This window comes from Lampetra planeri, chromosome 58 (genome assembly GCF_965212315.1).
Source record: "Lampetra planeri chromosome 58, kcLamPlan1.2.h2, whole genome shotgun sequence".
NCBI lineage: Eukaryota > Metazoa > Chordata > Hyperoartia > Petromyzontiformes > Petromyzontidae > Lampetra > Lampetra planeri.
This window is the reverse complement of record NC_136164.1, coordinates 160165-182681: the sequence shown is the minus strand read 5'-3', so window position 1 is coordinate 182681 and position 22517 is coordinate 160165. Positions and strand designations below refer to the sequence as shown.

The 22517-nt window shown below is 46.2% G+C and overlaps 1 protein-coding gene across 4 annotated transcripts; it reads right to left on the bottom strand.

The window, feature by feature from the left end:
* Positions 1-2411: 2411 nt before the first annotated feature.
* LOC144735928 (uncharacterized) lies at positions 2412-16782 on the bottom strand. Of its 4 annotated transcripts, none has more exons than XM_078618505.1 (2): positions 16633-16782; positions 2412-5590 (listed from the first exon to the last, which is right to left on the bottom strand). In XM_078618505.1, the coding sequence occupies exon 2, from the start codon at positions 5588-5590 to the stop codon at positions 4046-4048; it is 1545 nt and encodes a 514-aa protein (XP_078474631.1). In that variant the 5' UTR covers positions 16633-16782; the 3' UTR covers positions 2412-4045. The 4 variants fall into 4 exon arrangements, with proteins under 4 accessions (XP_078474631.1, XP_078474634.1, XP_078474632.1 ...); XM_078618508.1 differs by lacking the exon at positions 16633-16782 and adding an exon at positions 7784-10133; XM_078618506.1 differs by lacking the exon at positions 16633-16782 and adding an exon at positions 7623-7777.
* Between the last annotated feature and the right edge of the window lie 5735 nt (positions 16783-22517).

The following is a 22517-nucleotide window of genomic DNA, read 5'->3' as shown; positions in this document are numbered from 1 at the left end:
CTGCTTCTGCCAATATTTGAGACACAGCAGACCTAGCAGGGTCGTCCCCACCTTGCCCCATGATATTGTCTGAGGGAATTCCCCTCCCCTAAGACCTCACAAAAATGCTCTGCAAACCTGCAGACCTGTTCCTGGGGGTCGGAGATCGGATTACCGTTCTTTCCCTTCAGGATGGTGTTAGGTGAGGTGCTGCAAGTTATTTTTTTGATGGAATTAAATAGTGATTTGTGATTGCGGGCTACCGAGGCAGATTTCATCTCCCCAGCAACCCGCCCACACCAGTCATCATTGCAGCGACGCGGGGATCTCCAAATCTCCGAGCAAAGGCTGCGGTAAGCCCACCATGGTGGAAACACGCACACACACCAACGACAATGATCCCCGTATGGTCTTAACAGCCTGTGGGGCAAGTTGCTGTTAGCGAGCAATGCTGTTAGCGAGCAGCGCCAAGTGTGGGTCGGGCGACCTAAATCAGGTAGTGGTATTATTGATAAAGTGACAACGTGTTTGCAAAGCGACATAAAAAGGGGAAGACTACATCAGGCCATTGCTCTACATCTAGTATGTTGGGGCGTGGCATCTTTAATGTCCTGCTCACATCTCTGTTACTGGAAGTCTTGTGGTGCGAGAAAAAAAATCTAAACTCATCAAACCCCTAAAGTATTGGTGTACTGCCCAGTGCTTTACCCCATGCTGTGCCCCATGCTGTATCCCATTGCTATTCCCCGTGCTGTAGCCCGTGCTGGACCCCGTGGTGTTCCCTGTCCTCTACCCTATGCTGTACCCCATACTGTGCCACACATAAAAGGTGGTGGTGGCCGTGAAGTGGGACCTGCTGTGCCACAAAGTGGACCTAGTCACGGCTCGGTAGTTGACCGTAATCAGAAAAACTACCCCGCAGAGCGCGCACTCACTCACCACTCACTCATCAGAATCTTTTAGACTGGAGGAATCTGATGAGCTATGGAAGCTCTTTTTATACAATTGTCCACGAGGGGACGGGTCAGCAAGTTACAAAATAGAAAAAGGACAAAAAAAAGACTGCCTTGACATCCAGCAGTTGATTGAAGGCTGATGATCCACTCAAAGTGCTGTGGAGGCAGCAGTGAGGGTTGGTGGATCACACACAGATGGGCTGTAAAACTCCATCCCTACCCATGGGTGTGGACCAATCTCCATCTTTTCCTTATGTACGGGCTAAAGTGTTGCCCCCTCGCTCGCCACACGCCTTGGTTTTCTCTGGTGCTCCTGTTTCCTCCCACACTCATTCGTTGGCTGAAAACGACTTAATAGAGGACTGCAGAGCTTGGGCAATTGTTGGTAATACCGGCTCCTTACCGTCTGGCTGCTGCCGTCTGTGGTTCTCCAGCGATTGCGATCACGCAGTTTATAAAACGACAGTGCTATTACTGTAATGTGCAAGTGTGTGCGCAGTGGGGAGTGGTACCGCAGCAGTTATTGTGCTGCGCTACGAACCCGGCGACCCGGGTTAGATTCCCACTCACGGCGAACACCAGTGATGATCATCTGAACCGGGCCTGGGCCTCCCCTAGGTCGACTCAGCCTCAAATTACCACCTGGTGCATTGTGCAAACATCAGCACTGGAGAGAAAGGCAGCCGGGTGTGGTCCTGGCCATTCAACCCCCCGTGTGCCATTGCAGCCTTCATCAGTGCTCGCTAAGAGCACTTGCCCCTGCAGTCTGTTAAGGCTACATGGGGGGTCTTTGCCTTGACTGCCCGCACTCGCACTTCCTCCTTCTGCACGTTGGATGCTGGGTCAAGTCTGCTGATGGGTCCCACTGCGGTATCAGTGATGTTTGGATGAGATAGAATTGCTATTCCGATCCAGGCCAAAAAAAGTTCTGGGTATCGTCTCCAATTCTCCAGCGAAAAGGAGAGGCATTGCTTGACCAGACTGCTCCGCTTGCTCAGCCAGAGTCCCACAAGAGCTGGGCCGGCAAACAACCAGGCAGAAGTCACTATCACCATCCCAAGTTATTGCTGTTGTTGTTGCTATTGCTGCGGCTGTTTTTGTTGAGACCCGTAGACAAATTGACGACCACAGTGGCGACCCACAGACGAACAGAGACCCAAATACACGCAGACCCTTAAACACTCAGAGACCAGAGGGTTTTGGTGTCTTTGAAATATTGCATAAAACCTAATTTAAGTGCTTGAAAATTTCTAGATTTGAAGTTTTCGTGACTGCAAGGATCTATACTCTTTGGTTCTTTCGGTAAAGTCACGTAGGTGAAAAAATTATAAAATAAAGAATACAAATAAGAATAAAATTAAATTAAGAAATAGAAATAACTAAATTAAATCACGTTTCTATTGCAACACAAGCAATCATTATCAGGTGTGGAAATCACAGCTAGAAAATGTCTACTAAAGGAAAATGCAATTCAAGTAAATGCAGCTAAAAAGCATTTTTAATAACAGAGCAAACCGAAAGGTACAGCTACACGTGGAATCCATTTTCATAATTCAGAAGATCCTTGCTTAGCGTGTGGTGTTCAAACAACGCGTTTTTACTATCACGTGGTTCTTCCATTCGGGAACACTTTTAGCACAACGCGGAATGCGCACCGTTGCAATGCAGTTTCTGAGCAGTGGACAACAAACCACTTTCTTGAGGTGCGCAGCTGAGTGGTACAGTGTGACAGTAATGCAGAATAATACAGTAACGCAGTGGCAGAGTACCCTCAGTTATTTGTCCCGCCATATGTGTGGTGTGCGTAGTACCACGTATATTGCCAAACGTTATCCTTACTACTTTACTCATAGGGAAATTGTTTTCGCTTAACGCTATTTTTGCTTACGCTGCACTGTCCAAAGGTTAATATGAACCTTATGGTGGGACCCTGGGGTCCCATAAGTCCCCGGCTCTTGAATAAACTGCGTTGCAACGTCAGTTTTTGTCTGTTAAAGGCGAACCATACGGCAATCTATTCCTCTCGACGAGCTCTACACGATGTGCTAATCAAAGTTTTGTTTCTTCTGCGCAATCGTCCTCACGGCGCTTGGGCGACATAACAGAATGATCCACGCCAGATGGGTCAAAGCGTTTATGTGCACGGAGTGACTGAGTTGGCAAAAAAATAATTACGATTTTTACTTCCGTTTATTTCGGACCCCGGGGTCACGCCATAAGGTTCATATATAGACTCAAACACGCTTTATACATAACCAACAATTTGTAATGCTACCACTACTTTTCAAATCAACAATATTTCACAACTGCACGGCAATAATATAATTACTGAAAGCTCATCTCGAACTGGATGATGCCTCCAGCTGCATGCAATCTTGTAGTGAGAAGCCTGTGAATAAAACTAACACTATGGAGATTCTCTCTCACTTTCCGAGCGTCACATTTTACCAGACTCCATTTCACATGTGCCGATCCCTCCTATTTACATCGTCCATAAATTCCATCCACACCTCCACAAACTCAAAGGATCGCCTCACTCTCCCCGTCAAGAGTTCGAATTCACCTGCTTCAAGCTGCCACCATCCACCTGGAGGTCGGGTCCTAGAGTCAATAAGGACACAGTGCACTTGAAGGGGTTCTCTCCTGTGTGTTCTCTGATGATCCTGAAGAGTTCCTGACCATGTAAATGACTTCCCACACACAGTGCACTTGAAGGGCTTCTCACCTGTGTGTGTTCTCGGGTGAATATGAAGAGATCCTGATTCTTTACATGCCTTCTCAGTGCATTTGAAGGGTTTTTCACCAGTGTGTGTTTTCTAATGGCTGTCAAGGTGTGATGACTGTGTAAATGCCTTCCCACACACAGTGTAATTGAAGGGCTTCTCGCCTGTGTGTGTTCTCTGGTGTTTTTAAGATATTAAACTTCTTAGGTGGTTCCAAAACTCTGGAGCAACTAAATTAAACGAAAACTCATCTCTGCCTGGATGATGCCTACAACTGCATGCAACCTTGTAATGAGAGAAGCCTGTGAATAAGGTGAACGCTTTGGAGATTCTTTCTGTTACGTTCCTTGTTACAGAACTTCACAGAATCTGCTTCACATGTTCCTCCTACTTTGCTCTGTCCAAAATCTTAACCCACAATTCCTCCACAAACTCATGGAGGTTCCCTCGCTCTCCCTCAGAGTCTGAATGCTTCTCCTGTTTCACCTTGCCTCCATCCACCTGGAGGTCAGGTCCTGGAGTCGAATCTTCATCTTCAAATTTCACCTTCACTTCTTCACATTCTACCTTCACTTTTTCACATTCCACCTTCACTTCTTCACATTCCACCTTCACACCTGGCCATGTTTCAAAACTGGGGTTTGCTTGTTGTTCTTGTTCTATGCGAGATGTCCTCAATGTAGCACTTTGTCTTTCACTTCTTAATTCTACCTCCGTCTCCTTGTGGATCTTCTCATGCGCCTTTCGGGCTTGTGACCGTGCAAATGCCTTCCCACACACAGTGCACTTGAAGGGCTTCTCGCCCGAATGTATAATCTGATGTTTCTGAAAAGTTCCTGACTCTGCAAACGCTTTATCACACACAGTGCACTTGAAAGGCTTCTCACCTGTGTGTTTTCTGTGATGAATACGAAGAGATCCTGAATCTTTAAATGCCTTCTCACACGCAGTGCATTTGAATGGCTTTTCACCAGTATGTGTTTTCTGATGTCTGTCAAGATTCGATAACCATGAAAAAGCCTTTCCACACACAGTGCACTTGAAGGGCTTCTCTCCTGTGTGTGTTCTCTGGTGAATACGAAGAGATCCGGAATCTTTAAATGCCTTCTCACACACAGTGCACACAAAGGGCTTCTCACCTGTGTGTGTTCTCTGATGATCCTGAAGAGTTCCTGACCGTGTAAATGACTTCTCACAAACAGTGCACTTGAAGGGCTTCTCACCAGTATGTGTTGTCCGATGGCTGTTTAGATATGATGACCGTGAAAATGCCTTCCCACACACAGTGCACTTGAAGGGCTTCTCACCTGTGTGTGTTCTCTGGTGAATGTGAAGACATCCTGATTCTTTAAATGCCTTCTCACACACAGTGCATTTGAAGGGTTTTTCACCAGTGTGTGTTTTCTGATGGCTGTCAAGGTGTGATGACCGTGTAAATGCCTTCCCACACACAGTGCAATTGAAGGGCTTCTCACCAGTATGCGTTTTCTGATGGCTGTCAAGATGTGATGACTGTGTAAATGTCTTCCCACACACAGTGCACTTGAAGGGCTTCTCACCAGTGTGTGTTTTCTGATGGCTGTTAAGATTTGATAACCATGTAAATGTCTTCCCACACACAGTGCACTTGAAGGGCTTCTCACCAGTGTGCGTTTTCTGATGACTGTCAAGATTTGATAACCAAGTGAATGTCTTCCCACACACAGCGCACTTGAAGGGCTTCTCGCCTGTGTGTGTTCTCTGGTGTATTTTAAGATATGGTGATTGCGCAAATGCCTTCCCACACACAGTGCACTTGAAGGGCTTCTCTCCAGTGTGAGTTCTGTAATGATTCTTCAAGTTGCTCATCTGATCCGTGCTGTATGGACACTGGATGCATTTGTGTCTTTTAATTCCAGCTTGTTCCAAGTCACTCTGCTCCATGTGATTCATCTGCAGATATATGTACATACATATTACACACAATATACAGGCAGACCTCACTTTGTGTGACCCCATAGAGCGCTTATTCCTTTGTCCTGGAGATTTTTTAAATAAAAAAAATAAAAATCACAAAGCGGTTACAAGTGAGAATGCGCAGCGGCGCTGGCCAAGGAAACGTTTCCACCCCCATCATTTGCTCAGTCATTGAGAGCGACACCATGCTCTGAGCCAAACAAACCCCATCCCCCAAAATTTGATTATCACTATTTGTGGTCACGATCACATTTCATGTTTCTAGAGTGTGTTAAGCCAGGTGAGAACTCACGAGACTAGGACAGAGCCTAAGGCTCTACTACAGAAATTTAGACTGAGGGCAAGCCTCAGATCAGAGGTACTGGAGCTCTTCTCTGATAATGACTCGGAGTGGGAGCGCAGAAGCAGCTTCTCCAACCTCGTGTCCCACCTTTGCCTTGTAGGAGTACAGTAGAATGCATTCGTGAGTAGAATAAATAATACAGATTGATGTTATGAAATAAATTATTTATATTTATGAAATAATGTTTACCATCTGTATTATTAGTGCTCTTACCGATAGCCGAATGAAGCCCTCATATATTGCTCATACAAAATAAATAACGTTGTGGGAAAATCACCCTCTGTAGTGTACAATGGGGGTATGGTTGTATATTTGCCTTTAAAAAAAACTATGAAATGTGATATTGTCAATTTTCAAAATCATAGTTCCTTGTAGATACATACGTGTATCCATTGCATTCCAAGAGTTGGAAAACTCGATGGGCATAAAACCAATTAATACTAGAGTGAGAAGTTGGAAAACAGAACAGGTTTGAGAGCTTGCCATCAACACATTCCTGCGGAGGGAGCTGGTAGTAACGTTGGGTTGCTCGGTCAATGGCTAAGGTCAGCGGCGGCGTGGTGTATTCCACAAATATGCCCGACTGAGGGCGGGCACAAGCCGGCGTGAGTAGGTTACACATTCCTTCGGAGTGGGCAGGTAGGAACTTGGTTGGACAGCGCGGCGTTCAGGGGGAAGGGGGGGGGGGCAGTTGGATGAGTGGGCATGTTTACCATTCCCCCCCACCCTCCCCGACATCGTCAACCAATCGCGGCGTAGCTTGGTGTTCGGTGGGGAGGAGCATGGGTGGGCGGAATTCGGGATATGCACGACAGACAGACAAATAATCCCTGGTGGGCAGTGTGGAACCTGTTGTTCCTACCTGTATAACACTCAAGGTAACTAAGACTCACACACATACACTCACTCTCACACTCTCAGAACGGTGGATCGTTGGGGATAATCGTCGGATAACTGTTGCGCATTGCCAATGTCACATTGTCGGGCCATGTTTTGGTTTCTACGGCCCTGGCTGTTCCATACTTACTGGGGACCGATTTCCTCGGCAAAATGCCCCCGAAGATTTGTATCGACCAGGGCTGTTTGGAATTGCCGTCGGGATGGCATATGGCATTTCTCCCCTCTCCGACCCGCATGTGTTCTGCTAACACCACGGTGCAAGCGCTTGCGTACCGAATGGTGCGGATTCTGCCCGGTGCGCAAATGTTGGTGCCCCTTCGATTGCGTAAACCCCTCGATGCGCGCGCTGTGAGGGACGGTATTGTGTTGGGTCCCTCAAATAAGCTTAGTCGGGGGATGTCACTCATAGCGGCTCAGACGCTGGTGTCCCGGGACCAGGAACCATTCATACAAGTCCTTAATGCCGGATCGGACACGGGTTACGTGATTGCGCATGCGTCTATGGCGTGTCCAGAGAAGGATGTCGTTGGCAATGTCGGGGTCGGCGTTCGGGCTCACAGACCTCGGGATATGGATGAAGGCTGGATGAATAGACTGTGCTCTGAATGCGGCGATTTATCCGCGGGACAAATAGGAAAGCTGAGAGCGCTCCCGCGGGAGTTTTCCGACATTTTTAGCAAAAGTAAATTTGATATCGGTCGCACGTCCCTTTTCCGCCACCATATTGACACGGGAAATGCCGCCTCCACTCGGCAGAATCCTTACCGCCTGAGCCTGGCCGAAAAGGAACACGTTCGGGCGGCAGTTGATGAGATGTTGGCCACAGATGTCATCTTGCCATCCACCAGTCCATGGGGTGCTCGGATCATACTTGTTAAAAAGCACAATGGCAGTTTGCAGTTTTGTGTTGATTTCCGCAAGCTCACCAAGGTTTCTGTTGCGGATGCATACCCCTTGCCTCGTATGGACAATTTGTTGGACGCTTTGGAGGACACGCGGTTCTTTTCCACCCTTGACCTTCTGTCGGGCTCTTGGCAGTTTCCACTTGATGAGGCTTCAAGGCCCAAGATGGCATTTCGAACACCACAAAGGTTTTTAGTTTAACCGGCTTCCGATGGGGCTCCACTGCGCACTGGCCACCTTTCAGCATTTGATGGAGTTGGTTTTAGTGGGCTTCCAGTGGGATTTGTGCCTAATATATTTGGACGATGTCATTGCTTTTGGTCGCACGTTCGATGAGCATTTGGATCGTCTGCGGGCTGTTTTCGTTAAATGTGTGTGGCCGACCTGAAATTCAAGCCCCAAAAATGTCACCTACTCCAAAAATCGTTTCGATACTTGGGCCATATAGTCAGCGAATCGGGAATCACGATAGACCCGGAGAAAACTTCTTGCGTTCGGATGTGGCCAACCCCCACCTCGGCCAGCGAGGTGCGCAGTTTTATTGGCTTTGCCTCTTACTATCGCCAATTTGTCGCGGGGTTCGCATCTATTGCAAAACCTCTCCACGCATTGACAGCTAAGGGCCAAAAATGTCATTGGGGGGAGGAGGAGAAAGCTGCGTTCCGCTCCATTCGTGATGGGTTGGTAACGCCCCTCCCCTGCGTTATCCCGACTTTTCGTTGCCATTGGTGTTAGACATGGACGCCACCAATACCAGCATTGGTGCGGTGTTATCCGAAGTTGTAAATGGCGTGGAGTACGTTGTCGTGTATGGTAGCAGGGTGCTGTCTCCTGCCGAGCAGCGGCCATTGTGGTTTTTGTGCAACAATATCGGCTGTACTTGTACGGGATACATTTCCAGGTGCGCTCCGATCACGCGGCACTCCAGTACGCGCTGCGTGTGGATCAGCCCTCAGGCAATTATCACGCTGGCTTGAAATCCTACAGGATTTTTCATTCCAAGTCACGTATCGTAAGGGTTCTCGCCATACGAACGTCAACACCCAATCACGATTGCCAGCGGGTGGGGAGTATGCTTGTTTTTCGGGTTCTGGTCTTTGTCGACCGATCGACTCCCCTCTCGTTGCGTCCGATGGGCTGGACGAGCGACGTCCCTGCCACACGGGATGCGGTTATCGGGTTGGACTACAAGGTGTGGGGACGCCGGCAGGCAGAGGACGCGTCCCTCCTCAAGTTGCGCCGGTGTGTCAGGGAGACCGCCGATGGCACGGCTCCGCGACGTGTCGCCTCGTTTGTCCTGTGGGGCAGGCAGCTCATGTATTGGGACGGAGGATTGCGCCGTTATGCTATTGTTGTCCTTACCACCTTGCGTGGCGAGGTTTTATGGGCTGTGCATTAACGAGTGTTGCATCTCGGAGTGCAAAAGACACTGGCTGCTTTTATTTGGATTTTTATTGGCTGGCCATGGCCTCCGACGTCGAGGATCTGCTTTAGGGCTGCGTGCAATGTGCCCGGAGGAAGCCGCCAGCGAGATCCTGTTGCCCTCCGCTGCAATCCATCCAGGTGTCGCGTGTTAACGAAACAGTTTCCCTTGATATTCTCGGGCCGTTTCCTACTTCCGCGCGTGGAAATATGTACTTGCTCGTGGGCGTTGAGTATTTCTTACGCTGGCCTATGGCCTGGCCGTTCCCGAATCAATCGGCTGTGACTATTATTGAGGCATTCCTCAATGGCTATGTTCTGGATAAGGGTGCCCCTGAGCGCCTCTTTGCGGATCAAGTTGCTGCGTGATGTTTACGATTTGCTGGGGGGACGAAAAAGGCACGCATGTCGCCGTACCACCCGCAAACAGATGGCATGGTCGAACGCCTACACTGGACTCTGACCTCCATGTTGAGTCACTTCGTCAGCGAGTCACAGGGAGATTGCATATTCCTGCAGTTCTCTCCGTTTATAGGATGACCCCTCACACGTCCACCGCTACTCTCCCTTCTTTTTGATGTATGATCCTCCGCACCCGCCCCGAAAGTGTCCAAAATGTCACGTAGAAGGGAAGTAATAAAATAATAAAAATAAAACATAATAAAATTATTCTCACGACGTTTCGGCCACAACGCAAGCAGCCGTCCTCAGGTGAAAACCAGGTCCATCGAGGCGACAGTCTGAATGAAACAGCACACGAGCTTGGAGCATATATATAAGCTGGGTGCCTTGACAAAGGAATTTGCATATCAAGAGGAATTTAGCATATTTATGGGAAATGCAGGAATGTGATTAGTACTACATATGCATGTGCATTATGCAGGATTAACAGCATCAAAGGGAGCTGCAGTTGCTGCTGCTGCAGTTGCTGCTGCTGCAGTTGCTGCTGCTGCTGCAGTTTCTGCTGCTGCTGCAGTTACTGCTGCTGCTGCAGTTACTGCTGCTGCTGCAGTTGCTGCTGCTGCAGTTGCTGCTGCTGCTGCAGTTGCTGCCTTATCCATTTTAATATAACACTATGTATTATTCTACCCACCCTAATGTGTATCACACTGCTATATATTTACTATACAATTACGACACCATACATTACTCTACACACTGCACCATGCCAGTGAGTGGAACGCGGTCTGAAAGTCACCGTAAACGTGAACACAATCAGTTAAGATCCGAAATGGTTTATTACGTCCTTCCAATGATTGCTAAGCCAGAATCCATCTTCTCGGTTGAAATTGTCTCTGTGTTTGTATATGTGGATCGCCTCATGAACGAATCTCTCATGATAGCCAGATGGCTTGCAGAGAACCTCTGTCTTGGAGAAGTCAATGTCATGTGAGCCCACTGAATTGTAACAGTGATCTGCCACGGCTGAGATGTTTGTCCTACCGTGTTTCAGGTCTGCTTTATGTTCACGGATGCGGTCCGAGACATGTCGTTTGGTTTCTCCAATGTAACTGCTACCACAGAGGCAACTTAGTTTGTAGACGCCAGGGTACTGTATGTCTGGAACCACATCTTTTACAGACGGGACCAGATCACGGATTTTATGTACTGTGTTGAATCGGACCTGGATCTTGTGTTTAATCAGGATTTTGGAGATCTTTTTTGTGACCCCAGCAATGTAGGGTAAGGTGATGGTCTTGAAAGGCTCCTCAACAGGATCCTTCTTGATGGTTGGAGTGATGGCCTTGCGGATTGTGTAGTCGGAGTAACCATTAGCCTTAAGAGCTTGGCGTACGTGTTTGAGTTCACTGCCAATGTGTTCCTGGTCGGAAATGCATTGGGCTCTATGGTATAGAGTCTTGATGAGGGAATTCTTCTGGGATGGATGGTGGTGGGAATCCGGTTTTAGGTAAGCATCCGTATGGGTGGCTTTCCTGTAGACAGAGTGGCTCATTGAACCATCAGGTCTCCTTTTAATTAGGACATCCAAAAAGGGTAGCTTGCCATCTTTTTCGACTTCCATGGTGAATCTGATGGCTGGGTGTATGGAATTGATGTAGTCGAGAAATTGGTCTAGAGCAGGCCGGCCATGTGGCCAGATGACAAAAGTGTCATCTACGTACCTCTTCCATAAGGTCGGGCGTAAAGTGGCAGTCTTGATGGCGTCAGTCTCAAATTTCTCCATGAAGATGTTGGCTACAACCGGAGATAGGGGGGAGCCCATTGGGGTGCCTCAGTTTGCTTGTAGAAAGTTCCATTCCCCCTATCTCCGGTTGTAGCCAACATCTTCATGGAGAAATTTGAGACTGACGCCATCAAGACTGCCACTCTACGCCCGACCTTATGGAAGAGGTACGTAGATGACACTTTTGTCATCTGGCCACATGGCCAGCCTGCTCTAGACCAATTTCTCGACCACATCAATTCCATACACCCAGCCATCAGATTCACCATGGAAGTCGAAAAAGATGGCAAGCTACCCTTTTTGGATGTCCTAATTAAAAGGAGACCTGATGGTTCAATGAGCCACTCTGTCTACAGGAAAGCCACCCATACGGATGCTTACCTAAAACCGGATTCCCACCACCATCAATCCCAGAAGAATTCCCTCATCAAGACACTATACCATAGAGCCCAATGCATTTCCGACCAGGAACACATTGGCAGTGAACTCAAACACGTACGCCAAGCTCTTAAGGCTAATGGTTACTCCGACTACACAATCCGCAAGGCCATCACTCCAACCATCAAGAAGGATCCTGTTGAGGAGCCTTCCAAGACCATCACCTTACCCTACATTGCTGGGGTCACAAAAAAGATCTCCAAAATCCTGATTAAACACAAGATCCAGGTCCGATTCAACACAGTACATAAAATCCGTGATCTGGTCCCGTCTGTAAAAGATGTGGTTCCAGACATACAGTACCCTGGCGTCTACAAACTAAGTTGCCTCTGTGGTAGCAGTTACATTGGAGAAACCAAACGACATGTCTCGGACCGCATCCGTGAACATAAAGCAGACCTGAAACACGGGAGGACAAACACCTCAGCCGTGGCAGATCACTGTTACAATTCAGTGGGCTCACATGACATTGACTTCTCCAAGACAGAGGTTCTCTGCAAGCCATCTGGCTATCATGAGAGATTCGTTCATGAGGCGATCCACATATACAAACACAGAGACAATTTCAACCGAGAAGATGGATTCTGGCTTAGCAATCATTGGAAGGACGTAATAAACCATTTCGGATCTTAACTGATTGTGTTCACGTTTACGGTGACTTTCAGACCGCGTTCCACTCACTGGCATGGTGCAGTGTGTAGAGTAATGTATGGTGTCGTAATTGTATAGTAAATATATAGCAGTGTGATACACATTAGGGTGGGTAGAATAATACATAGTGTTATATTAAAATGGCTAAGGCAGCAACTGCAGCAGCAGCAGCAACTGCAGCAGCAGCAGTAACTGCAGCAGCAGCAGCAGAAACTGCAGCAGCAGCAGAAACTGCAGCAGCAGCAGCAACTGCAGCAGCAGCAGCAACTGCAGCAGCAGCAGCAACTGCAGCTCCCTTTGATGCTGTTAATCCTGCATAATGCACATGCATATGTAGTACTAATCACATTCCTGCATTTCCCATAAATATGCTAAATTCCTATTGATATGCAAATTCCTTTGTCAAGGCGCCCAGCTTATATATATGCTCCAAGCTCGTGTGCTGTTTCATTCAGACTCTGTCGCCTCGATGGCCCTGGTTTTCACCTGAGGACGGCTGCTTGCGTTGTGGCCGAAACGTCGTGAGAATAATTTTATTATGTTTTATTTTTATTATTTTATTACTTCCCTTCTACGTGACTTTACCGAAAGAACCAAGAAGATGAATCCCTGCAGTCACGAAAGCTTTAAATCAAAATTTGTCCAAAATGTTTTATTCGGTTCGGTTCACGCTTGCCAAACTTCCCGAGGCGCGGGAAGCTGCCAGTGTTAACTCCTGGGCCAGACAGTTGGCCAACGAGCGGCTCAAAGGAGCCCATGTTTCCCTGTGCGATTGGTCGCTGGGGGACAGGGCCTGGTTGCATTGTCCGCAGGTGCCGGTGGGCACATCTCCCAAATTTCTGCAACCATAGAGAGTGCCAGTTGATGTGGTTCAGGTCGTGCGGCCGCAATGTGTCCAGATTCGGTTTGGTAAGCGGAGCTGGTTTGTACAACCCTCTCATCTTAAGCCATTTCTCGCGCCGTGTGAGTTTGTTTCATCCCCATATCACAGGGGCCGAGTGTGCCCGACGAGCTGGGGCGTGCGTCTGCTGACGCGGGTCCTCAGGAGAGTGTGATTGATGCCTCGCACGCGGCCGCTTGTGTCGGCCTCGCCTGCTCTAGACGTGAAGGACAATAACTTCGTATTTGTATATGTATATGTTATGTTTTTAAGAGAAGACAAGTTTTGAAATATATTTTTCCCCCAGGCAACGCCGGGTATTTCCCGCTAGTAATTGATAAAGCGAGAATCAGCAAAGCTTGAATGCGAGAGTGATTACTATTATCACGATTGATAATACATACCCCTAAACAACTTAGAAGCCAATAATAACTTGTGATTAATGTGAGAATCTATTAATTAACTGTTTAATTGAATACAAAATGATCTTGAATTCATAAAGTCGGAATAACTGTTGTTTATAATTGACAATAATCGCTCCTGATCATATGCATACATTTCTTTGATTAAATGCATACTAATTGACTATTCATTATACTCAATTATTACATCATAATACATGGAATAAATCGCAACAACATTGAAATACATTTTAATAAATTAAAGAATACGTTTATATCGAGGGTACTCACACTTAAAAAACCTTTTAACATCTATTACACAACTGTAATATTAAAATGAGGATAACCATTCATATTTTAGTAGTTTGAACACTTTTCATGTTTTAATTGTCATATTGCACACGTAATATTTAATACGCATTTATTCACTTTTTTCAACGGTTTTACTTAACTTGACTCCTGTCGTGGTAAAATCGTGTAATCAAAATTGTCTACTTTCTGTTGTCCGATCAATTACAAATTTTGCACACGTACTCAGATCCGGTGACAATGCATGGCTGTATCAAAATCGGCATCAATGAATCTATTAATTCGCTACTTTAAAGCAATTTACATTTTGTATGGACGCGTTATTATTTATATATATTTGTGTAGGTAAAAAACGTCGCGGTCCCTAAACTCTCGAATCGCCTCGCCCAAGAAGCAGGCACCACGTGTCTCAGGCGCGCCTGCTCCGTGTGAAAGAGTTACGGCCACCCTCACTCCACACAAACAAAAGTTGTACATTGAAGATTAATTTGTAAAGTAATCAATTAATTCAAGTAAGCGTTGATGTGGGAGCAGGCGCCGCATCATTGACGTACTTCTCGACCATGAGTTAAACGAAGTTGTGAATAAAACTTTTTCTACTTTTTAAGGAGTTTATTTATTTTTGCGACAACCCAATATAGTCAACAGTACAATGACCCCATGTAGCGCCGATTTCATGCGCGCTCACTTCTACAGGAGCGCTAAGCGAGCTCTGCCTGTACAAGGGCACCCACACCGACGCGGTGACGAGCAGCAACAGCTGAAAGCTACCTGCAGCTATGTATATTGAACTTCTTTCGCACTGGACGGATAAATGGACAAACGGAACGCCGCGCTTTCTTAATAGCTTAGTATTTCTTTTTTAAGAGACAAGTCTTGAAATATATTTTTCCCTGGAAAAAGCTGGGTACTTCCTACTTGTTTGTTATAAATTCATAGTTTTTACCCCTTTTTATTTTTTATTCAAGTTACAGTGTTAATGTATTCATGGGTTTGTGTAAATGTGTATGTTATTTCACCTATTTTCTTGAGTGTAATACTTAATGGTTATTTTTTAATTCTCAGTTTTAACGGTTTGTCTGTTGTTTTTTTGATAATTAATCAGCATGTGTTTTGCGCGTTTGTATGTCTGTTTTTTTGTATTTGTATGTTTGTGTGCATATTCATGCGTGCGTGTGTAATTAAATGAGTTGGGGCAGTCCTCGCCTTACGACCATAATTAGTTCCTGAGACCCGGTTCGTAAGTAGGAACACAACAATCCACTGTATTTAAATGCCCATACGGTCTGTTATGAAATGTGTTAGGGTTCAGCAAAAAAAGGGAACATTGCTAAAGTAAAAATTAAAAAATATTGTAGATTTGCATGTAATGCTGTATAGTAAATTAAAAACTAAAAATTATGTAACATGAATTGAAAAAAAATCTTCACTTATGCTGATGCTGGCTTACTTGTAGGAAGGGGCACAATGAGTCACTACAATTGCACAAAGAGAAAGATCCCCGGTATATCATGAACAGACTGTTGGGGCAAGAGCTGTTTGCGAGCACCTATAAAGACCGACACGGCACACGATAGGGTGGGTGGGCCAGCGCCACGCCCGGCCGCCTTTGTCTCCAGAATGACGATGTTTACACACCGCACAAGGTAATCTAAATTATACCATGGGATGCGCTTGCCAGTATCAAAGTATGAAACATAAAAATAAGTTTTACCCTTTCTGGCAATAAAACAAAGCTTCAAATCAAGTTTAATAAAACAGGTGTTAAGATGTTGACACCAAATACTTTTTTTCAAGGCATCAAGTCTGCATTAACTACACATACTTGTGGCGAACATGCAAACACACACTCTGGATATATGCCTTGTCTTTGAAATTGATTGGCCTACACCAGAGACCGCCTTCTTTATGGCCTAGTTCTGTTTGTCTTTTGGCGTTCTCTCGTCTTGACACTTGTGAGGCTAGGCCATACAGAATGCGGTCTGGTGTAGGCCAATCTTTTTCAAAGACAATGCATATATTATCAGAGCATGTTTGTTTGCATGTTCACAAAGTATGTGTGGTTAATGCAGACGATGCCTGCAAAATGTATATATTTTGATGTTTGAGCATCTTAATGCCTCCAGTTTAATTACCAGTTCTTAGTTTTCATCAAAGAGCCTATCAGAGCTCAATAGACTTCACTCGGGAAATACCGTAAACGTCTGATTGATGGTGAAATATCGTCCACACGTTCCAATGCTGAAAGAGTACCTGCAAACTACTGAGTCGGGAATACGCGCAGAAGCATCGCACCCCCCATTGCAACAAAAAAAGTTGTCTGAAGGCTCCTCAACTCGAGTATCTAAACTCGGTAAGGCAGTCAGCCAGGTTAAGACAAATTAAACAATTCAAGCCAATCAATCAGGCAAGGCCAGGAGGCAAGCCCTGCATAGCTAGGCCCCGCATCTCATTGTTGCAATGTCACAACCTAGACATCGATCCGTCATAGCTGCTACTCAGCTAATGTCCCTACGAGAGAAAGAAGAAGCGAGGCTTTTACCTGGGTAAACAACAATAATAATGACTACGATGTAAACATCTTACCTCGAGAAACAAACTGAGTAGCGATCAGAGAGAAGCAGGATCGAGTCCGGGACGTCACGCGGAAGGTGCCTGGTAGTGGGGATGACATTACGTCACTAGCTCTGTAAATAGTTTCGGGCCCATACATGGAGTGATTGGGCGAGGCTGTTGTAAGCGGATACATAATTATTGTCTTTCCGACAGACCTGTTCTTCACCTGAGGACGGCTGCTTGCGTTGTGGCCGAAACGTCGTGAGAATTGTATTTTATTATGTTTTATTTTTATTATTTTATTATTTCCCTTCTACGTGACTTTACCGAAAGAACCAAGATGAATCCCTGCAGTCACGAAAGCTTTATATCGAAATTATTGAATACATTATGTTCATGATAAATTATGTTAATAGCCCAAACCCACATATGGATCGATTGAGCGTGGCTTTGCACAAATAAGGATTTTCTATACTCTTTGGTTCTTTCGGTAAAGTCACGTAGATAGAAAAAATAATAAAGGATTTTCCAGGCACGGGAATCGGCAGATGAAGCCGATGTGACGTCACGCGGAGGTGCGTTGTGGAGGGGAGTTCCTTGATGACATGACGTTACTAGCGGGGTATCCTGCACCGCGCTGAGTATTGAGTAATAACGTCAGAGACCGAGAGAAAGAGGGAGGGGGGATGTTTTTAGAGTTTAAGTTTATTTAGATTTGTTTTACATTTCTACATCTATATTACAGAGCTCCGATAGGTGCGTGAGCTCAGGAACGAAAAAAACGTGAATATTTTAGGAAACAAGGACAATTCAGGTTAAGGAATAAGGATAGTCATCGACTTTACGAACACAATTAGTTCCTGGGACCCGTTCGTACGTTGAACGGTTCATAAGTAGGAACACAATAATGTACTGTATTTAAATGCCCATACGGTCAGTGTTTTGAAACGTGTTACGGTTCCACAAAAAAGGGAACCATTATTAAACTATAAATATACATTTGCATGGGAAAGTGTAAAACAATGGCATGAAGTAAATAAAAGAAAGTAACATGAAAACAAAACAATCCGTTTTCTTTACCTTGAGTCCTGATTCTGGTTTTCTTGTGCAGGAGAGATTAATGCTTAATTAGAATAAGACAGTGATGCAGGCGAGGATGGTGAAGGGCATTTTTTTAATGAGACTTGCTACATCAGGGGTGGAGGGAATCCCATTAGCACCTATATCTTTGCTGTATTGACATGGTCAAGGCTTATTTTACCATGAATAGGCCAGGGCTCTGGGTTGTTAGTTGTGCTTTCAGAGTCCCTGACTCGCAGGCTTGGGTAAAACTACGTGGCTGGGTGTCAGCGCCATTCCCTGTTCACCTTGGGATGTCCGCTGGCTCCCACATGATTTAACATATTTTTGACTACGTAGTTCGTGAAGTTTTCCATGGCTGTACTGGTGAAATTTACATCTGGTGCAGATACAATGGGAGGATGATCGAAGCCCGGGTGCGGTCAAAGGATGGCTCCATATTGGTCATCCATATTATGAATGCTGATGATCTGGTGATTGCTGCTCAGAGAAAGAGGCGCTGCTGCTGTGCCTGGAGTGTGTCACAAGATGGTGGAGCCTTACCATCAGCTCCACCAAAACTAAGCACCTGCCTGGGTATTTCGTGCCATTAAACACTCCACCCCTCAATTCTCTATTTGTAATGGAAAGTTGAGGGAGAGAATGGAGAGTTTTCCAGTGGAAAGTTTTCCATACCTGTGTTGTGGTGCAAACCACGACTCAGAGGCAGGTCTTGGAGGGGGCTTCCGCCAAGTTTATTCGGGGCTTACGGCTAAGTAATTACAGCTCCCGCCTACTGTCCACGGCTATCTATTTCCCCCCCAGGGAAGGGGTACTGGGAGTCCCTAACACCCCCCCCCACCCCCGGCTATCTGGGCTCTTTCCCCTGCACCGGCCGAGGGCTAAACCAACTTTTGCCGGTCGGGTGAATTAGCCTCGTGTGAGGTTATCCTACCCTGGTTCCCAACTCCCTCTCTCCTCGTTCCCCGGCTCCCTCGACGACCCCGCTTACGTCACGGGGTTCCCTTTAAATATCCCCTTGGGACATGACGTCACCGTCCCCCGAGGTCTCCCTGACCTCACTTTCTCCGACGTCACTCCCTCGGAGGGTGAGCGTGACGTGCCGTCACCCGCTACTCCTCTACACCTGGACAGTATGGTTATGACCAGCTCCGGTTTGACAGCAGAGGTCTCACTCCGAATCAGTCGGATGGCATATTTTCATCAGCTGCTTAACGCTGTGTGGAGGCTACCTGGTATGACCATCTAAACAGAAATCTTTGGGTCTTCTTGGCCCTCACTTTCTTCTATTCTTGCAAAACGTGGATCACTCTAATGGAACATCTGTGCAAGTTAGAAACATTCAGGCTGGCCTGCCTACGATCCATCCTGGGTTTAACCAGGCTGGAATGTGTGAGCTCACCAATATTTGAAAGATCTGAACACATTTACATTAGTTGAGCTCCTCTGGCAGGAACGGCTGCATTGGCTGGGTCATGTGGACTGCATGCCCAGCCACTGCATGCTCAAACAGCTTCTGTTTGGCCGGATAGGGGGGCTAAATGGGCGTAACACGGGCTGTAAAACAGATTGACTGATGCAGTAGAGGATGATGTGGAGCTCAGTGGACTTGCTGAAGACTGGTATCAGCGTTGTCAAGATCCGGAGGCTTGTGAAGGACAATACTTGGCAGTTGGAGGTAGTCACCCTTCAATAACGGAGGGCATATGAGCGATGCTCACAACAACAGGCAGAATGCCGGGTGGCTAAAATATAGCAAGTTGGCACAGTTAGTGCATCTGCCAGTCATCTCAGTCAGTCAACCCATGGCACCTGGTCTGTTCCACAACGTCCTATCAGCGAGCGTTCGACACTTGACTTGGCCTCAAAGTGCACCTAGCCTGGCAAAAGCGCCATGGGTACATCACTGCCATTTAGTGGCGAATGTTGTGTACAATGTGTAGAGTGTGTGTACACCGTGTGTGTACACTATCTGAATGATGCGTCTACACCGTGTTCTGTGTACACTATGACCATGTATATTGTGTGTTGTGTGTGGTCTGCGTATTTATTGTGTACACTGGGTGTAGTTGTGAGGCTGGGTTGACCTAGGGGAGGCGCAGATCCAGAGCAGATAAGTGTCACGTTAGCATTTTTCGTGTGGCGTGATCGGAGGGCAAGTGAGCTAATTGAAGTAAAACTAGCAAGCACGTAACGTAGCATCATCTAAGCTTTATTTAAAATTTATTTCGTGAAGTTTCGATTTTTAGATGTAGTGCTTTAGATTTTCTGTTTAGATTTTTACTTAGACCCATTGTTTTTTAACGCACAATGGCCGAAGGAGAAGAAATGGATTTGGTGGCGGATTTACTGGCAAAGCCTTTTTCGAGAAGGACCTTTCAAGAAAAAGCCGGGCCTGTTGATATATATTTATCAGAGGTGGGACAAAGTCATTGTTATGCAAGTCCAAGTCGAGTCGCAAGTCATCAAATTCATGACTCGAGTCTGACTCGAGTCCAAGTCACATGACTCGAGTCCACATCTCATAGGTGGGACAAAGTCATTGTTATGCAAGTCCAAGTCGAGTCGCAAGTCATCAAATTCATGACTCGAGTCTGACTCGAGTCCAAGTCACATGACTCGAGTCCACACCTCTGATATTTATTATTATTGCTTGCTTTAGATCGTTGCTGCTGGTGTGAATGATATTCAGATTCAGTGGCCTGGCTGTGCCTTTGAGTGTGCATGGTGGCATGTGGGTTTAGGCCCAGCAGCTTGGTTGGAATCTGTGGGGAAGCCTGTTGAATTCTGATTGTGTTATTTGTGTTTTACGGCATTTTGTTTGCTTGGTGGTCTTATGAGTAAATGTGACTGTTTGTTCTTGTTTCTTTGATAATGCCATTGATTTGGGCTATGCGATGTCTATTTGTGATGCAGCATCCTGTCATACTGCGTAACAGTGGTACATCCTTGATGGTTTCAGTCACCATATATTCATGTCTCTGCAATGAGTGTATTTTATCTCTCATAGGTGGTTTAATTGCAAGAGGATAGCATCTTGCAATTAAACCACCTTCGAATAATCTCACCATGACACTAGGACTATAGACTAGTGTCTTTCGACGTAACCACCCCATATTCACAGCGACCGTAACCTTTATCGAGTGGAATAGTGTGGCCGACTAGTTTGCATCGCATTATGTTTCTAAGGTTTGTTGAGTTCACGTCTCCCATCTTCTTGCTGTATTTGCCTCCGTGCAGTTTGTCATTCTTTGTGTGCTATGTGCGTGATGTCCCTCTGTGTGTTCCCTCGCTATGTGTTTTGCCCCATTTTCACTTGATGAGCGCTTGTGTTGCGTTCGAAATGTCGTGATTTATTTGAATTGTATTTTATTCGTGATTTATTCAAATTGTATTTTATTTCTACACACGTGTCTTTCTTTGGTTCTTTTCGGTTAAGTCACGTCTAAAAATAAAATAATAAATTAAAATAACATATTACGACGTTTCGATTGCAACACAAGCAATCATCATCAGGTATAAAAGAAATAGCAACAAAAAATCTAACAAGAAAACTATAGACAGACATACAAGCAGACAGACATCACAACGGCACACAGAGAGAGGACACACATCGGCACAAAGAGAGGGGTTGTCTCTATGACGGTCCCTTAAATATAGAGAGGGGGGGCGAGAACGGAGAGAGGGAGGGGGCAGAGAGAATTAGCATATCAATGAGTGTACGCCAATGTACTGCTGCTGCTGCAAGTAAGATGACAATGTGGAACGCGCACGCAAAATTGAAAACTAGGAGACAGACACACGAAAATTAACCGAAATAACCAATGAGTATAGTAATTTCTGCAATCACGAAAGCCTCAATTCTAGATGAATCCACTTCTACGGGGAGGTTATCCTTACAATTGTCCATATTTCCCTGTGTATCTCTACTTGTAATTTTGCTTAGTTTTAGTTTACCGTGGTTTGTGTGTCCATTTTAGTTTTCCCATGTGCTTTCTTCGTTGTCGTTTCCCCATTGTTTCCCACAATTTGTTTCCTGCATTGGGCCTTCTCTACGCCCCTTCCCTCCCCCCACCTCTACAGCCTATATAAGTCCCTGTACGCTATTCCTCCGGGCGTCTTTCTGTGTGTGCCTCTCCATGTGTATGTAGGGCTTGAGAAACACACGTCAAGCGCTGGGTTGAGATGCGTGCACGTGGCGGACAGTGAGGGCAAACGGGGACACAGGGCGCTGAGCCACTTATTGTTGTTATTGTACCAATTAAGGTGGCGTGATAGTTAAGGGGGGCTGCAGGTGGCCGGGGGTAATTGAGGACGCAGGCCGGTGATTGGACGATAGGTATGGGTGTCTGGAATTGGCGTCGCTGTACCTACAACAACAACGCCACGTGGCACTGGAGGCTGGGGGATGACCCAATTAATTAAGGGGAATTGGTTCAGGGATAAAGGCAGAGAGCGTGGAGAGAAATGGGAGTTGGTGCCTGGGACGAGTGATGACCGGACGGAGAGACGGAGCAGCGGATAGAGTGGGTATAGTATAAGGTAGCAGTGGGCAAAGAGAATACAGTGTACGGTAGCAGTGGATAGAGAGAATACAGATAAAATAGCATTGGATGGAGCGAATACAGCATAAGATAGCAGCGGAGTAACGGACCTTGGTGGAGAGAAAGACAATGGAGAGCTACGACGGAGTGGGACGATAGAGTTAACAAAGAGCGACCGAGCTGGAGAGAGAGCAAAGAGGAGGATCGCTGGAGGAACAGGAGAGCGAGCGAAGCCAGTGGAGCGGAGCGAGCAAGCGGACGGACACTGAGTGATGTTGATGGGGAGTTGTG